At 36.8% G+C, this 16335-nt stretch overlaps 2 protein-coding genes and 1 non-coding gene across 3 annotated transcripts; 2 read left to right on the top strand and 1 right to left on the bottom strand.

The window, feature by feature from the left end:
- Positions 1–1212: 1212 nt before the first annotated feature.
- LOC101311205 lies at positions 1213–1999 on the bottom strand. The gene is made up of 2 exons (XR_184930.1): positions 1797–1999; positions 1213–1276 (listed from the first exon to the last, which is right to left on the bottom strand). It is a non-coding gene; the product is annotated as an uncharacterized LOC101311205 (transcript).
- A 4985-nt stretch (positions 2000–6984) lies between these two features.
- LOC101310913 (serine/threonine-protein kinase PBS1-like) lies at positions 6985–10055 on the top strand. The gene is made up of 6 exons (XM_004303146.1): positions 6985–7261; positions 7448–7692; positions 7948–8086; positions 8906–9164; positions 9299–9431; positions 9636–10055. Exons 1-6 carry the CDS (start codon positions 7108–7110, stop codon positions 9894–9896), a joined length of 1191 nt encoding a protein of 396 aa, XP_004303194.1. The 5' UTR covers positions 6985–7107; the 3' UTR covers positions 9897–10055.
- Positions 10056–12518: 2463 nt separating this feature from the next.
- Positions 12519–14132, top strand: LOC101310622 (peroxidase 52-like). Its single transcript, XM_004303145.1, has 3 exons — positions 12519–12835; positions 12937–13128; positions 13479–14132. Exons 1-3 carry the CDS (start codon positions 12617–12619, stop codon positions 14025–14027), a joined length of 960 nt encoding a protein of 319 aa, XP_004303193.1. The 5' UTR covers positions 12519–12616; the 3' UTR covers positions 14028–14132.
- Positions 14133–16335: the final 2203 nt, after the last annotated feature.

Genomic DNA, 16335 nt, shown 5'->3' with positions numbered 1-16335 from the left:
CGTATGTAAGGAGACTAACTCGGTCAACTAGTTAGACCACCTCAATCTCTCTCTTCGACACCAACTCGACGCCGATGTCGAGCACTGACGCCGCCTCGCCATCCGTGGCTACCCGGCGATTGGCCACCACCGACCGGACCACCTTGAGGTCCCCGATGCGCCTCTAGCCTTCGTTTCTCCGATCGCTGACCGTAGAAGGAGGAACGACGACAAGAAGGTTCGAGTTTTCTGCCGGATTTCTGGGTTTTCAGGCTGCGAACCCGACTTCTCTTGGTATGGTTTCCTTTCTCTCGTCGTCCTCATCATTCTAGGGTAATTATTTTTCAGTTTAGATTGAAGTTTATTGACTTTAGTTTTTGGGATTTCTGGGCTATTTCTCTGCCCTTGACGGAATTTGTCCCCGCCGGCAACCTCCTCTATTTTTGGGTTTGGTTTTGGCCTTTGCTGCGTTAGTGAACAAGGACTTTAAGGGTTGCTGAGTTTTGGGTCATTGATTCTTCAACAAGAAGTTTTGGGCAGTGAAGGAGCAAGTTCTGTTTTGACGCATCGAAGGTAAATTCGAAAAGTAAATTAGAGTTTATTGTTGGTTGCTGATTGGTGTAAATTTGATAATATTGAAGATTTTTGAGTTGTGCATTTCGTTATGGCTAGTTCTATGAAAGTCTGGTGCCTAGTTGTGTATTACTGTGTTTATGTTGATTATGGACCAGTTGGAAGTTAAGTTTCTGTTTAGTTGTTATAATTAAAATGAAATGGGATGTTGGCGTTTGATAAATAGAAAGATGCTGAAAGTATTTGGGTTGTGTTGTGTGTGGCTAATTCTGCAAAGATTGACACTTTGTGTACTGCTGTGTTCATGTTGAAGTATATAGGGAGGTTATAGTGAATGGGATGAAGGGCTGGTCATGGTATTGAAATCTAATGGAAATTACCGATTTGGTAGTGAATTGAGAATTTGGTTTAATTGTTATTAAGGGTCTCTTATGTATAATTGTCTTGGCTGGAAAGAACGGTTGATATTGGTTTTAAAAGAGTCTAGTTATGGTGATTGAGATATAAGGCTGAGAAGATGGTGTTTGGTCTAGAATTTGGAATCATGTATTTAGTATTGAAGTATTGAACTGTGAAGTTGGTTTCTTCTAATGAGTGTGTGGAGCATGCACCAAATGAACTAATCTCTCATTCTTTTTGTTGTTGATTTGGTCAATATGTAGGTATAAGTGTTTGCAGAAGATTCCGAGGTCATTTAGCGACTTGAAGCCCCGTTGAGAGGAATGTGTTGTGATATCGGCCAATTATGTATGTCAAGGAACCCCAAAAGAACACAGCAAACCAAGAGAAACAACCACAAAGATAAGACACAAAGAACACAGATTTAAGGTGGTTCAGCAAAACCTTTGCCTACATCCACCGGCAGAAAACACTTCCACTATATTAATAATGGGTACACCAGAAAGAATAAGAAAACAAGGACTCTCTCACTTCTCTTCCTATCTCTCTCCTCTCTGCCCTCTCTCACCCTCTAACCGAGAATGGAACACACTTTGGTCTTCGTCTCTGCGATACAAAACCTAGAGCTGACCCCCTCCTTATATGGCCATAAGGATATCAGATCTCTTCACCAAATAGGAAATCAAATCCTATTAGTGGTAGACAATAATGCCTCCTTCCTTCTCTGTAATCAACAAGATTACAGGTACACCATCATCAATAAGGATTTACTTTTCTTATTGGAACACCATATTCTAAGACGAAACATCTTACGAAAAACACATGGGCTGGAAACCCAACAGAATGACATCAATGTTGACATCGTTAATAGGTTTCGGTATATCATTTCTAGAAATAGATTAGGTCCATATATTCATTTTAGTGAATAGATATTAGATTGAAAGTTGGACCATAACTTATAGCCTTTTATGGATTAGGATAAAAAAGTATTATGTACTTTTTTAATTGAAGTGGATTATCAACATCAATGAAGTTTTAATTTCTTTGATTCTTAATTTTGTTACATATGAAGTTCAATTCATAGTCAAACAACATAAGTGCTTATAAAAAGCAACAAGAATGTGAATTCCAACAGACAATCGGACAACATAAGTCTTTATAACAAGCAACAAAATATAGAAGTCTAATAGACTATCAGACGACATAATTGCTTCATCAGACGACATAATTGCTTCATCAGACGACATATATATGTTGTTGGTTTTCTATTGAGACATCATTAATTTCTTCCTTATTCTGGCTTCAGTCGACATTTATATGTTGTATGTAATCCATTAACACGACATATTTTTCTGAAACCTTCCAGATTCAGCTTCTTCCAGACGACATAAGATATGTCGTCTGAACAGATATCAGACGACGGTGGAAAACTGTCGTCTGAGGTCAATCACACGACACAGCCTCAGACGACATAAAAAAAACTGTCAGACGACAGACCTGGACTGTCGTCTGATGAATATTTTGGCATAGTGTACGGGTAAGGCAATGAAACGTTTTGATTTTGTGTTTTGCTTGCATTTGATGCATGATGTCATGAGGATTACTGATTTTCTTTGCCAATCATTGCAAAAAAAGGCCATAGACATCTTGAATGCTCTCAGTTGTCTTAAACTCACAAAATCAAAACTTCAAAAGATGAGAGAAAATGGTTGGGAAGATTTGATTATGAGGGTTGAATCATTTTGTGAAGAGTATGCTATTATTATGTCAGATATGTCTGCTCCTTACAAGAAAGGCACAAGGGCTTGTGAACAAAATATCACAAATGAGCATTATTATCGAGTCAATATACTTAATGCTGTGATAGATTTTCAGTTGGTAGAGTTGGATACTAGATTTACAGATAATTCGTTGGAGCTCCTTCTTCTTAGTGCTACATTTGATCCACATGATAATTTTTATCATTCAAATCTGAAGATGTTTGCAAACTTGCTTCCAAGTTTTATCTTGCAGATTTTACATCTTATGATGTGCTTAATCTAGATATGGAGTGTGGGTATTTTATAGCAGATATTCCAAACGATCCAAGATTTGCCAACACAACTTCTTTGTCTGATTTGTGTTGGTGATTAGTTGAATCAAGAAAATCAGCATTCTTTCCTATGATTTATAGATTGATTTGTCTTGTGCTGACTTTGCCAGTTTCCACAGCAACAACAAAGAAAGCTTTCTCTTCTATGAGCATCATAAAAAGCAAACTTCGAAACAAGATGGAAGATGAGTTTCTTGATGATTTGATGGTTCTCTACATTGAAAGAGAATATGCTGAGAGCCTTGATAATGATTCTGTGATTTCTGAGTTTGAAGTGAGCGGGTCTCGTAGGGTACGATTTAGATAGTTTATTGTTGCTTAAAACAGGTTTATGCTTGTTGTTGATTCACGGGGTTTGGTTTTATGTCCTCCCCACCCCCCAGTGTATGTTATGGTTGAAAATTATAAAGGCGTGAGGATGAGCCTCCCACTGGGTTGTAACCTTAAAAGAAAATATATAGAAAAATTAGCCTAGGTAACTTTTGAATCCTGGATCCGCCATTGCTTATGGGACCAAATTGATTTCATGATTGGTTTATGAGTGGTGAGATACAATGATAGAGAAAGTGAAGAATGCTATTTTTAAGCCTGAATTTGCCCATGTCATAACAACCCATTGTGTGGTATCAATGTTATAATGTGGTCTACTCCATCTTAATTGCCCGGTGTACCAAGAGCTCCACCTCACTTCATTACATGGCACACGTACTCTTTATATCAAAGATATTATAGCTCTCAATGACTTACAAATGATTCTAATCGAGTTACTCCACTTAGAGATGCCGAGCTCACCAATGAAAGGAGAAAATGTCTTCTAAAGCTCTTTTCGGATGCTCAAGTTTGTAACAAAGTGATAAAAGAATATGCCTATTTTTCATTAAACATTGGTGATTATTCAAGAACGGATGCTTTAGAAAACAAGTTTTATTTTGAGCCTATAATTTGGTGGGGTGCCTATAGAGCTTCTACACCAAAACTCCAATCTTTGACTTTGAAATTGTTTTTGCTTAATCAACCTTGTTCATCTTCTTGTTGCAACAGAAATTGGAGTACATATAACTTCATACATGGTTTGAAGAGGAATAAGTTGGAACCAAAAAGAGCTCAAGATTTGGTTTATGTTCATACAACTTTTTGACTTTTGGCAAGGAATGATCCTAGCTATCATAAAGGACTCAATGTGGGATCTTGCGGGAGCTGACCATGACTCTATGGAACTAGGGAATGTTGATGTCCTTAAGCTTGCAACTTTGTCCCTTAATGAACCGACATCAGAGAGGATGATTGTTGATGATGAGATAGTCTTGAAGATGATAGTTAACTTGGTCTCTGCTATGTTGGTAAATTTTGTATTTATTTTATATTAGTTCAATTATGGAATGATTACATGGTTTGGATGGATTATGGATATGAAAAGAGTGTGTCTATTGCCATTCCACAAACCACTTTGTTCACCTCACATGTTATTGATTTATTGAATGACTAATATACCCTAATGTAAAATTATAGTAAAGTACAATAAGTTGTTATAAATTACAAATTCTGTTTTTTTAGATAAACACGTACTTCATAAACCTTAACCCAGAATTTATCATATTCGATCTTTCTATGAAGTCTGAAGAAGACACTAACATTCAATTGAAGATGAGGTGAACTGTTTGTTATTTTTTTTTTCTTTGTTGATGTTTCGTCTATCCCTTTACTCATTATTTCTCATATCGATTTTATATGTAAATTTCTATGTCTAGTCGCTCACTTACATATATATATATATATATATATATTCGTTTATTTTTTTTTTTTTTTTTTACTTATTCGGCATCAGTAGTTTTTTACTAAGTAGAGTTTACAGACATTGTGCATCTTAATATCGACGGATATATACCAATGAGTTGTTAAGTTGGAGAATTTTTTTTTGTTCTCTTTAATTGGGATTTATATTTTAATTTGATTTTTATTGTTCAATTTGTGATTCCACTTACCCAAATGATAATAATCTTATGATTTTCTTCAATTTCATTTTCTTTTTGGAGTTCAATAGCTATTGAAAGAGGCTGATATTGTGTGTATTGCAAATCAGTGAATAAAGTAAATGTAAAATTAAAAAATATATAGGCAAGGTAAGAAGAGATCGAATGTAGGGTGAACAAATAAGCAAATCTGAAATTGAAAAAAATATATGTATGGTGAAAAAAGAATTTAGGGTGAACAAAGCAAAAATGGAAAAAAAAATTTAGGTATTGTAAATGGGTGAACAAAGTAGACTTACAAATAAAAATATATAAGTGGGGTGTGAAGAGAACGTGGGATGAATAAAGTGGTTTGTGGGGTGGCAATAAACGCACTCTATGAAAATTATATTAGTTCATCCTCTTGTCTATTAGGTGCTAGAAGTCTGTTGGTTGCTAAGTTTCTACTGCCCACTTTTGAACGTAAGTTACTGCCAAGTTTTAAAAGCAACCTACAATCCCGTTTTGAAAGCAACCTATTTCTTTTTTTGGAGGAAATATTTGTGACATCCTATATTTTGCACTTAAAAACAGTTATGTATGAGTTTTTAAATTAAACTGGTATACTCTTATATTTTCTAATTCTCTATAGTTTTATCCTTTCCGTCAGCTGACCGTCAAAAGAGACCGTTAAGTTGCTAAAATGGCTAAATGTCCCTATTAAAAATTAAATTTATTTTTTCCTTTCTCTGATCTAATTTTTTTCTGGAGTACATGCTTGCTATCGATATCAGTACTGCCATTGCAACTCGGCTCCAAGAGTTTCGCAACCTTATTGTGCCTTCAAGCAGTTTAGCAAGTATTCCTTCTTGTGTCAAATGGAAAGCCCCACTTTCTAGAGTATGGAAAGTTAATGTTGATGGGGCATTTATTCATGTGAGTAGCAGGGGAGGTTTGAGATTTGTGATTCGTGATTTCCAAGGTAATATGGATGCTCGGGGTGTAGCCCCTTTAATTGGCCTTATATTAGCTGAACATGCTGAGTTATTAGCTTGTTGTAAGGCTGTGGAATTTGTTTTTGCACAGGGATTTCATTTAGTTATTTTAGGGACAGGAGGTGTAGAGACAACTAAGGTATGCATGTACGCCGAATACTACAGTTCTAAGTAGAATTTATGAAGATCTATGAGAAAAATAAGAGCTGAAGACATTTTTTTTTTTGGTCGAAAAGAGCTGAAGACAATTTGAAGGTGGTCTATATTAATAGAAAATCCAACACTGTTGCACACAAGCTTGCAGCGAAGGCTTGTTCACAGGAAGAAGAGAAATTTTATTTTTCTACACCAAACTTTCTTCAGGCTGTGATTGCAGCTGAATTTTGTAGTATTTAAGTTTCTTTAATCTTTGATTAATAAAGAGTTGTCGTTTCGATTACGAAAAAGAAAACTACTCTTCTAATAATAGTAAAATAAACTGTGGTTGTGAGACTGATTGGTGAGTTGTGGTTATGAGCAGGGACGGAACTAAAATTTTGAAATTGACTGGGCTACATGTAGATCTTATAGTTTTATTTTTGTGACTTGGATGTTTAGATGGATTGAGTAAAGAAAAAGAAATGTAGCCCAGCCAATAAAATAACATCACACCATTGTGATAAACAACATCACAATTCACACCATTGTGATATTATTCAACGATTTGGAAAATTGAAATCAATATTAAGGTGGGTATATGAATGTGGGATGAAGTATTTAGGATGGTTAAACATGTACAATAATATAGATTTGAAAATTTCTTACTCGGCTATAGCTCATATAGCCCTTAATTATGGTCCGTGACTGGTTATGAATTAAATCTTCGTGACATAGGAAAAAAATTGAAAAACTATAAAATTGAAGTCCAGAATTTTTGTTTTTTTACTGTAGAAGTAAAATCCAAAGCCATAATACAGTAAAGTTACTGTCCTCCGCGCCACAAATCAAGACACATTTTCTCTCTCTCTTTCTCAACTTCCAAAGCTCCAAAAATGTGATGCTCTCCCTTCTCGTCCACTACTGACCGAGTGAGGCTGTTGCTAGGGTTAGGGTTTCCTCTGCAGCTCAAATTACTGAGAAGATGGAAGCAGAAGACGAGTACAGAAGAAAGGCCCGCGTGGCATTGGTGGCCATTGTTGTCCTCGCTTCCCTCGCCGTCGCTTCCTTACTCGTCGCCTTCAGCTACTACTGCTACATTCGCAACAAGCTCGCCAAGCACCTCAACCACACCAAAGGTCAGTCAGTCTCATTTGGCTAAACTTTTCATTGAATTCTAGTCACTCAATTATCTTGATTTTGATTTTGGGTCTAATTTTTTGGATTATTATGTTGCATGCGATTGGAGTGATGGAATTCCAGTGAGAATATGCTGTTTCGGGCTGGATTTGTTGATGTTTGTTTGCATGTGTTGGTGTTTGTAGGGGCTGGTGCTGACCTGGAGGGCAAAGGTGGTGTTCCGAATCTGAAAACGGCTGCCGGAGACGGAGTTCAGGTGTTTACATTTAAGCAGCTACATTCGGCGACCGGCGGATTCAGCAAGTCGAATGTGGTTGGGAAAGGTGGGTTCGGGTTGGTGTACCGTGGGGTGCTGCATGATGGGAGGAAAGTTGCTATTAAGTTTATGGACCAAGGAGGGAAGCAGGGAGAAGAAGAATTTGAAATGGAGGTTTGCTCTTGATGTACATTTAGTTTACTTTTGTTGAAATTGGGTTTGTTAGGAAACAAAATGGTTGGTGTGCGAATTTCGGTATCGGACTCTTGGAAAACTGAGATATTTACTCAAATTAGACCATTAGCTTTGCAGGATTTCAAAGACCAAATGATGTTATTTTTTTCTGTTTTTGTATGACTATCGGAGAATTGGATTAGGTTTGTGGGTTGTGTTAAATTGGTCTGTGATGGTCTGTTTTACTGAATGCAGGTGGAGTTGCTAAGTCGGTTGCGTTCTCCATATTTGCTTCCGTTGCTTGGGTATTGTTCAGATAACAGTCGTAAGCTGTTGGTGTATGAGTTCATGGCCAATGGTGGATTGCAGGAACATTTGTATCCTGTGAGTGGTGGTAAGTTTTACATTTTTCTAATAGATTGTTGTCTTATATATTTGCTGATTGAATAGTTTTCTTATGCATGATTACTAGGGTTCATGCATATAAACTATGTTATGAGAAACCTTCTACTTTGCAATTCATGTCATATGGTACCCTTTATCCGTATCATGCAAGTTAAAGCCAAGTAATCTTTCTGTTTGCATGTTTTACCTTCTCTATCTCTCACCCCCACCTCTTTCCTGGAATAATGAAAACTTGAAAACATTACTGTGTTTGCTAATCTGTTACAGCTGGTGCCAATCTTGTATGTAATTGTTCTTTTCCTGGTCTCTGTATTTTGTGATTTACACCACCTAGAACTTTCAGAGTTCAGAATAATATTTTGAAGAGAATATAGAAAGAAGTAGGAAAGATAAAAAAAAAGAGAGAGAAGACATGAGTATATAGAACACTAATATCAGACAGGCATAAAACATAAGAGTAACAGAAGAAGAGAATTACATGTAGACACGAGAGAGACAGCAAGAAGAAACAGAAGAAAGAAAAATCAGGATTAGGAAACAAGCTACAATTGTTCATCAAACAGAGACCAGTACTAAGTTGTAGACAATCCTAAAATTAAGTATAAATGATTCCTAATAACATAAGTCAAGTATAGTTCCACTGGTAATAAAATACTAACACATAATTCCCAACTCACAATATCCCTAGCGTATAACAAGTACTTAATATGAAAAACATGAAAACAAATAAGCATATGTTAGTGTACTTTGGATCAAATTATGTACTATATGTGCTGTTGGGGTAACCACTTGCATTTAACTTCTGCAGGTCCTAATGCCCTCTCCACAAAGTTAGACTGGGAAACCCGGTTGAGAATAGCTCTTGAAGCTGCGAAAGGTTTGGAGTATCTCCATGAACAAGTTAGTCCTCCTGTGATTCACAGAGATTTTAAGAGCAGCAACATTCTCTTGGACAAAACATTCCACGCCAAAGTTTCTGATTTCGGATTGGCCAAACTTGGATCTGACAAAGCTGGGGGTTATGTTTCCACCAGAGTGTTGGGCACACAGGGATATGTTGCCCCTGAGTAAGAACTTATAAACTTTTAGCTCCAATTATATGCATATAGATATTTTTTCTTGTTCACATTCTCATTTTAAATAGCAACTAGTAAATACAAGTGTTGTTGCTTCTGTTTCTTACATGTGATTTGTTATCCAGGTATGCATTAACAGGGCATCTGACAACTAAATCAGATGTGTACAGTTATGGAGTTGTTCTGTTGGAATTGCTAACTGGCAGAGTTCCAGTTGATATGAAGAGACCCCCTGGAGAAGGTGTTCTTGTTTCTTGGGTGGGTTTTCAGCTCTATTGCTGAATATAATGATCTATTGTAGAATAATGAGTATATTTTAGCCTCATAATTTTTGGACTATCAGCAAACTCTTTCATCGTATTACTAAATTATTGTTTTCTATTTTTGAACTTTTTCCTATTTCCATTTACTTATCTAGACTTCTCCTTCATTTCTGTTAATTAATCTGTACTATTACTATAGGCTTTACCGCAGCTGACAGATAGGGAGCAGGTTGTACGGATCATGGATCCTGAATTGGAGGGTCAATATTCGATGAAGGACGTCATTCAGGTGGCAGCAATTGCTGCTATGTGTGTACAACCAGAGGCAGATTACAGGCCACTGATGGCAGATGTTGTACAGTCACTGGTTCCGCTTGTGAAGATTCACAGTTCAATCTCAAAGGTAGGCAGAAGTTCTAGTTTGCATGCAACAAAATCACCTACACAGAATTCGGGTTAAGCAAGAAGATGAAACTTATTGAAGACAACCTGATGAGCAGAAACGTTTTCATAACCTTATCCATAGGTATCTTAGAGTTTAGTGTTGCACGCAGTCCTTTAGGGTGTTGTAGTCTCTGTTCAGTAGATTAGAGAGGAACCTAAATTAATGTCATGTGATCTGAGTATGTAGTAACTGGAAACAAGTAATCTAATTCATAGGTTTCCTGTTCAAGATCTTATAACAAAACTAGTTATGGCCGATAATTCAATATGCTGAGGCTTGCCTTATTTGGAAAGTAAATGCTATCAATTTATTGACTATGCAGCTTAATTAGTAATGGCCTAGCTAATTGTATTTCTCATCTCCTCTAGCGCCTGCATCTTCCCTTTTGTGCTTATGGAAATCTTTTGTTTTCATTATGTATCGGTCTGATCTTGGAAATGAATTACTCCTTGTTGAGTACATGCTGCATATCAGGAATTTTCTTTTCGTCCATCAAGGCATGAAATTAATGTACTTCATCAAGATTTCCTCTTGCAACTTGGTAGAAATTTTTTTACTTTGCTTCTAATTTTTGTCATCTGAAAAAAACCAAGAGCCTATTTACTCTGCTTATTCATTTCCCTTTTTATTTTTGTCATCTGAAAGAAACCGCCTTTCATTCATATTTTTTGTAATTCTGACGAATTGGGTCTTCCTAATTTCTGTTCTCTGCATTTTATTTTTCTTTTTGAATAAATACTCCTTGTTATGCCGAGGTTCATACAATTTTTTGATAAAAGCTTGACTATGGCCACTATGTTATTTCTCCATATTCATACTTGACAGTGGCCACTTCTTTCTGTATTGTTTGCTCAATACCTACTACTCCTGACGGTAGCCATTTCTTCGACTTTTGGTTAATTTGTACTATTTTGAATATCATCCATCCAAGATTCTTCAGGAAACACCACAATGCTGATGCCCGCGACATATTTGACGACCTTCGTGTTTTTTCTCGACCACAGGTAGCATATATATGTTACACACGTACATGCAATCTGGAAAGGTCGAGCTCGATAAATACATTTGCACTTTTTTTTCTTTTTCTTTCTTTTTGTGAGCAGTCAATGGAAGTCAATCGTCTAAGCTTTATATATGTGAAGCTGGAAGCCTGGAAGTGGAAGACCAAAGAGTGTTATGATCGTCAGAAACAAATAAGAGAGGAAAGTAACAACTATCAACATGCCCCCCCGGAGTAGTTGAATCAAAGAAAAAAATGAAGCACACCCGGATTCTGTTCACACTATATATCTAAATATCTAATACGTAGCGAAGAAGACTAATACGTACAGTGTGTATATACATGTATATATGATCAACTTTCTCCTACTGTTGAAAGAGAAGGGTTGCATTGCATGCATTATTATTATTGGAGCTTTCCTCCGACTCCCAGTAGTGCGACTTTGTATATGGACATGGACAGGTATTGTAATTTCTGTCTATATCTATGATTTATGTGTGTGGAAGATGAAGTTATCCAAATCTAAATCATAAGAATACTTTGTGACTGGCCACAAACACATCCCATTACAACGACGGTACGTGATATCATTAGGTTCTCCAATTTAGTAGTCAACCTAGCTGAGTCCCAAAATGCGCACACTTTTACAGAAGCTTCACATATGAATGTGCATCGCTTATTCCCTAGCGAAATGACATGAAGAAATTAAAATTGGTACGTAATCTCTCACTTAACACATGTGAGTAAGTCCCATTCCACAGCTCACATCCCATATTGCCTCTGCAGCTTTACATTCAAAGCATCCGATCTTCTCACAAGTTGGACCTCCATATATAGTTCGAATCTATGTAAATGTATCGATCAGTTAATTGGGTATTCTAGAATGTGATACAGAGTAGTATCTTTTTCTCATCTAGATAAACTATATAAAGTTTTCTAACGAATTTAACATTTTCTCTCCGTATCGTTTCCGATGAAACAAGAAAGTAGGAAAAAAAAAAAAAACCAAACCTCAAGGATGTCTTTGGTAGGTAAATGTACATGACATTGCATCGTGTGGTACGAGATCCAGACTAATAACTATATATAAAGATTTAGGAAGTTGCAAATTTAGTGCCCTTGAGACAGGAGATAATCTTTAAATCTCAGATCCGGCCCTGATGTAATAAGATACATATATAAACGTTGGACATGAGATTGCACCTTTAATCTGCTTTTAGGAAATTTCTGAGTAGCTACTGGCTAGTAACCTCGACGATAGAAACATAAAGCGATCATTATCGTACTATTTCAAATGTTAGAAAGCCATGATCGATCGCACCTTTGAATCTGCTTTTGAGTAATATACTCATAGCTGTTCTTGTTTGCATTGAGCATAAAAGAAACTTATATAATGACCAAGCACATATTGCTAATTATTTGAGTCAACCCCCTGCTTTTTTTTCGGGTTTACTATTTGTATTTGGAGCTTAGCTAGCTTCCATGATCGATATGTTCCAACGCGTTTTCGAATTCGCAGCAGCAAAGTTTGAAAATTCAAACACATCTCACTTAGCAGGCTAGGACACCTTTCTCTGCTCCATGCATGCATGATCTTACACTCGCTCTATATATACATTCTCAATCAATCATTCCCTACACCACAAATTAATCCAATACAAGCCTTAGTTTTGCTTAGCTTGAACACACAAAACTAGGTATCCACATTACAGAATTGATAATTAACTAGTTCAGCATGGCCTCTGCACCATCAGTGTTTGTTACTGCAACACTTCTTGTGTTCATCTATGGTTGCTGCAGTACTGCAAATGCTCAGCTCTCTCCCACCTTCTACTCAAAAACTTGCCCAACTCTTCTAAGCACAGTTCGCACCGCCATGAGTCAAGCTGTTGCTAAAGAGTCTCGCATGGGTGCCTCCATTCTTCGCTTGTTCTTCCACGACTGCTTTGTCAATGTAAGTCGATAATCGATCATTGTCTATAATCTTTGATATATGCCTTTGTGATTGACTAGCTGAATTTGTGCATTTTGATTAAACGGGGGTTTTGTATGTAGGGCTGCGACGCTTCGATTCTGTTGGATGACACTGCTTCCTTTACAGGCGAGAAGAATGCGTTCCCAAACCAGAACTCTGCGAGGGGTTTCGAAGTCATTGACACCATTAAAACTCGCGTCGAAGCAGCTTGTAATGCTACAGTTTCTTGTGCGGATATTTTAGCTCTTGCAGCTCGAGATGGAGTTGTCTTGGTAATTACACATCCATATCTCTCATTGCTGCTACAGCTGCCGGTTGATTTTACTACGTCGTTCATCTCATGATTGAAAATATATTCAGATTCCCATACTTTAATCTCTTAGACCCACTTTGTTCAATTATGCTCTCCTTTTTCCATTATGCATGTTTTCTCATCATGCATGAGGACAAATCCTTCTACGTGCGTGTTCTGAATATTTCAAATAGTGAATGATAGATAAACCACTGTTGCATGGACATGATTCACACTTGACAATAATCTTACATATATTTTATCCAGCATTATTATTTATCTTAAACCTACAATTTTGATAAATTGATTATTCTCTTTTTATGAGTATAGCTTGGAGGAAGCTCGTGGACTGTACCACTAGGCCGCAGAGATGCAAGAACGGCAAGCCAAAGCGCCGCCAACAGCAACCTCCCATCTCCATTCGCAGACCTCGCGGCTCTCATCTCAAGCTTCACCGCCAAAGGCTTAACCGCCAAGGACATGACCGTGCTCTCTGGGGCGCACACTATAGGCCAATCACAGTGCTCTTCCTTCAGGACTCGCATCTACAACGAGACCAACATCGACCCTAGCTTTGCCACCACTCGCAAGTCTACTTGCCCGGCCAGTTCTGGAAATACCAACTTGGCTCCGTTCGACACAACTCCGAACAAATTTGATAATGACTACTACAAGGCGCTTGTGGGACGCCAAGGGCTTCTTCATTCCGATCAGCAGTTGTTTAATAATGGATCTCAGGACGCGTTGGTTAGAACTTACAGTACCAACGTTGCTGCGTTTAATAGGGATTTTGCTGCGGCCATGGTGAAGATGAGTCGGATTAGTCCTCTGCTTGGGGCCAAAGGAGAGATCAGGAAAAACTGCAGACTGGTGAATTAATTGAAAATGTACAACCACTTCAGTAATTCTCTAGTTCTCCTGCTACGGAGTATAATTAACATTGTAACATAGTGGTTAATTAATAAAGCTTTGTTCATTGGACACATGTTTTTGTTTTTAAGTACACAAAAAAATCGAGTACGTACGTAACGTCTTGTTTAACAATCCTATAGTTCGACTTGGGTTTTTATCCTCTTGCTGTCCTTGAAAGTTATTTGTGGCTTGGACACCTTGATCGCTCAAACAGATTCGTACCTTATAAGGATCGTATGCGTTCCCATGCACACACCCTTGAAAAACTTCTCAAAACTTCCTTCATGTTTGAAGTCTCTGGTTGCTCTCTTCAATGCCACAAACGTAAACTTTTTGAAATTTGGTTCACTATTCTTTTTGTAGTACTTGGATCCGGACATGAATTATCGTTTCGTCCTTTTATTTACCTCAGAAACAACTCTCAAACATTCTTTAAATCTAGTATTTCTTGATCAACATCAGTTTTTCGATGCATTCTTTCTTCACGACCATGGTTCTTCTTCCAAGCCATTGTACCATCTTATTTGACTTCTCGACATCTCATTTGAAAGAAATTTATAGGCTATCACTCTATATATAAGTAATAATTTCATTTGAGGAATATATGTATACGAGGAAAACGTTTGTCACCACAAAAAGTGTGGTATATATAATGAATGAGAAACCTATATTTATCTTCTTTTTTTTTTTTTACTAAACAAAGTCTCAAATTACATATATCATCCATAATATTCTTGACAAATAAATATTTTCATTCACATCTAAAATCAAATCATCCCAATCAATTAATTCGGTATTTTCCAATTGCACAACATGCCCGGTGTGAAAATAAAAAAAGCTTGTTCTTCTCCCTGTTGTAACCTCTCTGACATACTATAGCAGTTGGGTTTGCAAGAAACTGATGATGAGGATCTAGATCCTCTTCAAACCCGCGGGGTTGTCCTAGCTGTTGTGTCATTCTTTGCTGAAGGAGAGTTCAAACATTGAGGTGTCGGAAAACCGAAATGATCTCTAAATTGGATGAAACTTTGCAGGAATGATTTACACACTATGTTCTAGATACTGAACGGTGGAGGATGTAAAAATGTGACCCAAAAGTGAGCGAAATGAGAAGTACCACACTTTAATTTCAATGCGGTGTCCCGCTCGGTAAGGAAACTATGTATATATATACAGCAAGCTTCTTCTAAGTGATCTATTTTTTGGGGTTATATGAGGGATTAAGGATTACACCAACTTTTCGATCACCATTTCCAATGTTAACCTTTCAATCTCTTCATATATATGAGTGGATCATTTCTGGAAATTTTCATCCTAATAGGTGATCGTTAAGGCTTTGAACTGATTTGAACCGTTCATGCAAATCGCAGTTTTGAGCACCTCAACGATCACCAATTGGGATGAAAATTTCCAGAAATGATCCACTCATATATATGAAGAGATTGAACGGTTAAGATTGGAAATGGTGATCGAAAAGTTGGTGTAATCCTTAATCCCTCATATAACCCCAAAAAAGGGATCCCTTAGAGGAAGCTTGCTGTATATATATATATATATATATATATATATATATATATATATATATATATTACAATATATTTTTAATACATACCTTAAATCCCACACTAGTTCTGTACTTGACAAGAGCTAGCCATTCATGCATGGATTCAACATTAGTAGCCAAGATAAGCATAACTTGTATTTAAAGAGAAAACATTTTACAATTGCAGTACTATAACTAGCCAAGATAAGCATAAAAGAACTACAAGTAATTAAAAATGAAACATATATAACCAACAAAACACTGAAATACACAATTGCAATTCAATTCTGTTAAGTAAAGCAAAGAGAGAGAGGACGATTTGATACCTATAGTCGAGCGGGCTGCATGTGATTGCAAAGAGAGTGACGATTTTGTTAAGTAAAACACCTTATGTGAGGAGACTTGCACCAAATATAGAAACATACGTCACTCAAAATCACCAACATCAACAAATACCCAGATCAACAGAACTTAAACAAATAATTGCAATAACTTTCTCAATCATGACACAACGCTGATAGCAAACATGTAGATCTAACTACCAACACCAGTACCTATACTACTAGTCTCTAACTTTAACAACAAAGTAAATTGAAAAGTTTAGATGAATGTTTCTAAAGTAACTGTCACAATCGTTAGAAGCAATAAACTGAATTATATACATATATATACTATTAGTCCTTGTTTCTAATACAACCAGAACCTACTGTAATGCTTTCAAATTTCAAATAC

This window comes from Fragaria vesca, linkage group LG6 (genome assembly GCF_000184155.1).
Source record: "Fragaria vesca subsp. vesca linkage group LG6, FraVesHawaii_1.0, whole genome shotgun sequence".
NCBI classification, from domain to species: Eukaryota; Viridiplantae; Streptophyta; class Magnoliopsida; order Rosales; family Rosaceae; genus Fragaria; species Fragaria vesca.
The sequence above is the reverse complement of the archived record's forward strand: the minus strand, read 5'-3'. Positions and strand labels throughout refer to the sequence as shown.

Coding starts and splice junctions, on each gene's coding strand:
- LOC101310913 (XM_004303146.1), top strand. CDS start 7,108: ATGGAAGCAGAAGACGAGTACAGAAGAAAGGCCCGCGTGGCATTGGTG. Junction 7,262..7,447: donor GCACCTCAACCACACCAAAG/GTCAGTCAGTCT, acceptor TGGTGTTTGTAG/GGGCTGGTGCTGACCTGGAG. Junction 7,693..7,947: donor AAGAAGAATTTGAAATGGAG/GTTTGCTCTTGA, acceptor TACTGAATGCAG/GTGGAGTTGCTAAGTCGGTT.
- LOC101310622 (XM_004303145.1), top strand. CDS start 12,617: ATGGCCTCTGCACCATCAGTGTTTGTTACTGCAACACTTCTTGTGTTC. Junction 12,836..12,936: donor TCCACGACTGCTTTGTCAAT/GTAAGTCGATAA, acceptor TTTTGTATGTAG/GGCTGCGACGCTTCGATTCT. Junction 13,129..13,478: donor CTCGAGATGGAGTTGTCTTG/GTAATTACACAT, acceptor TTATGAGTATAG/CTTGGAGGAAGCTCGTGGAC.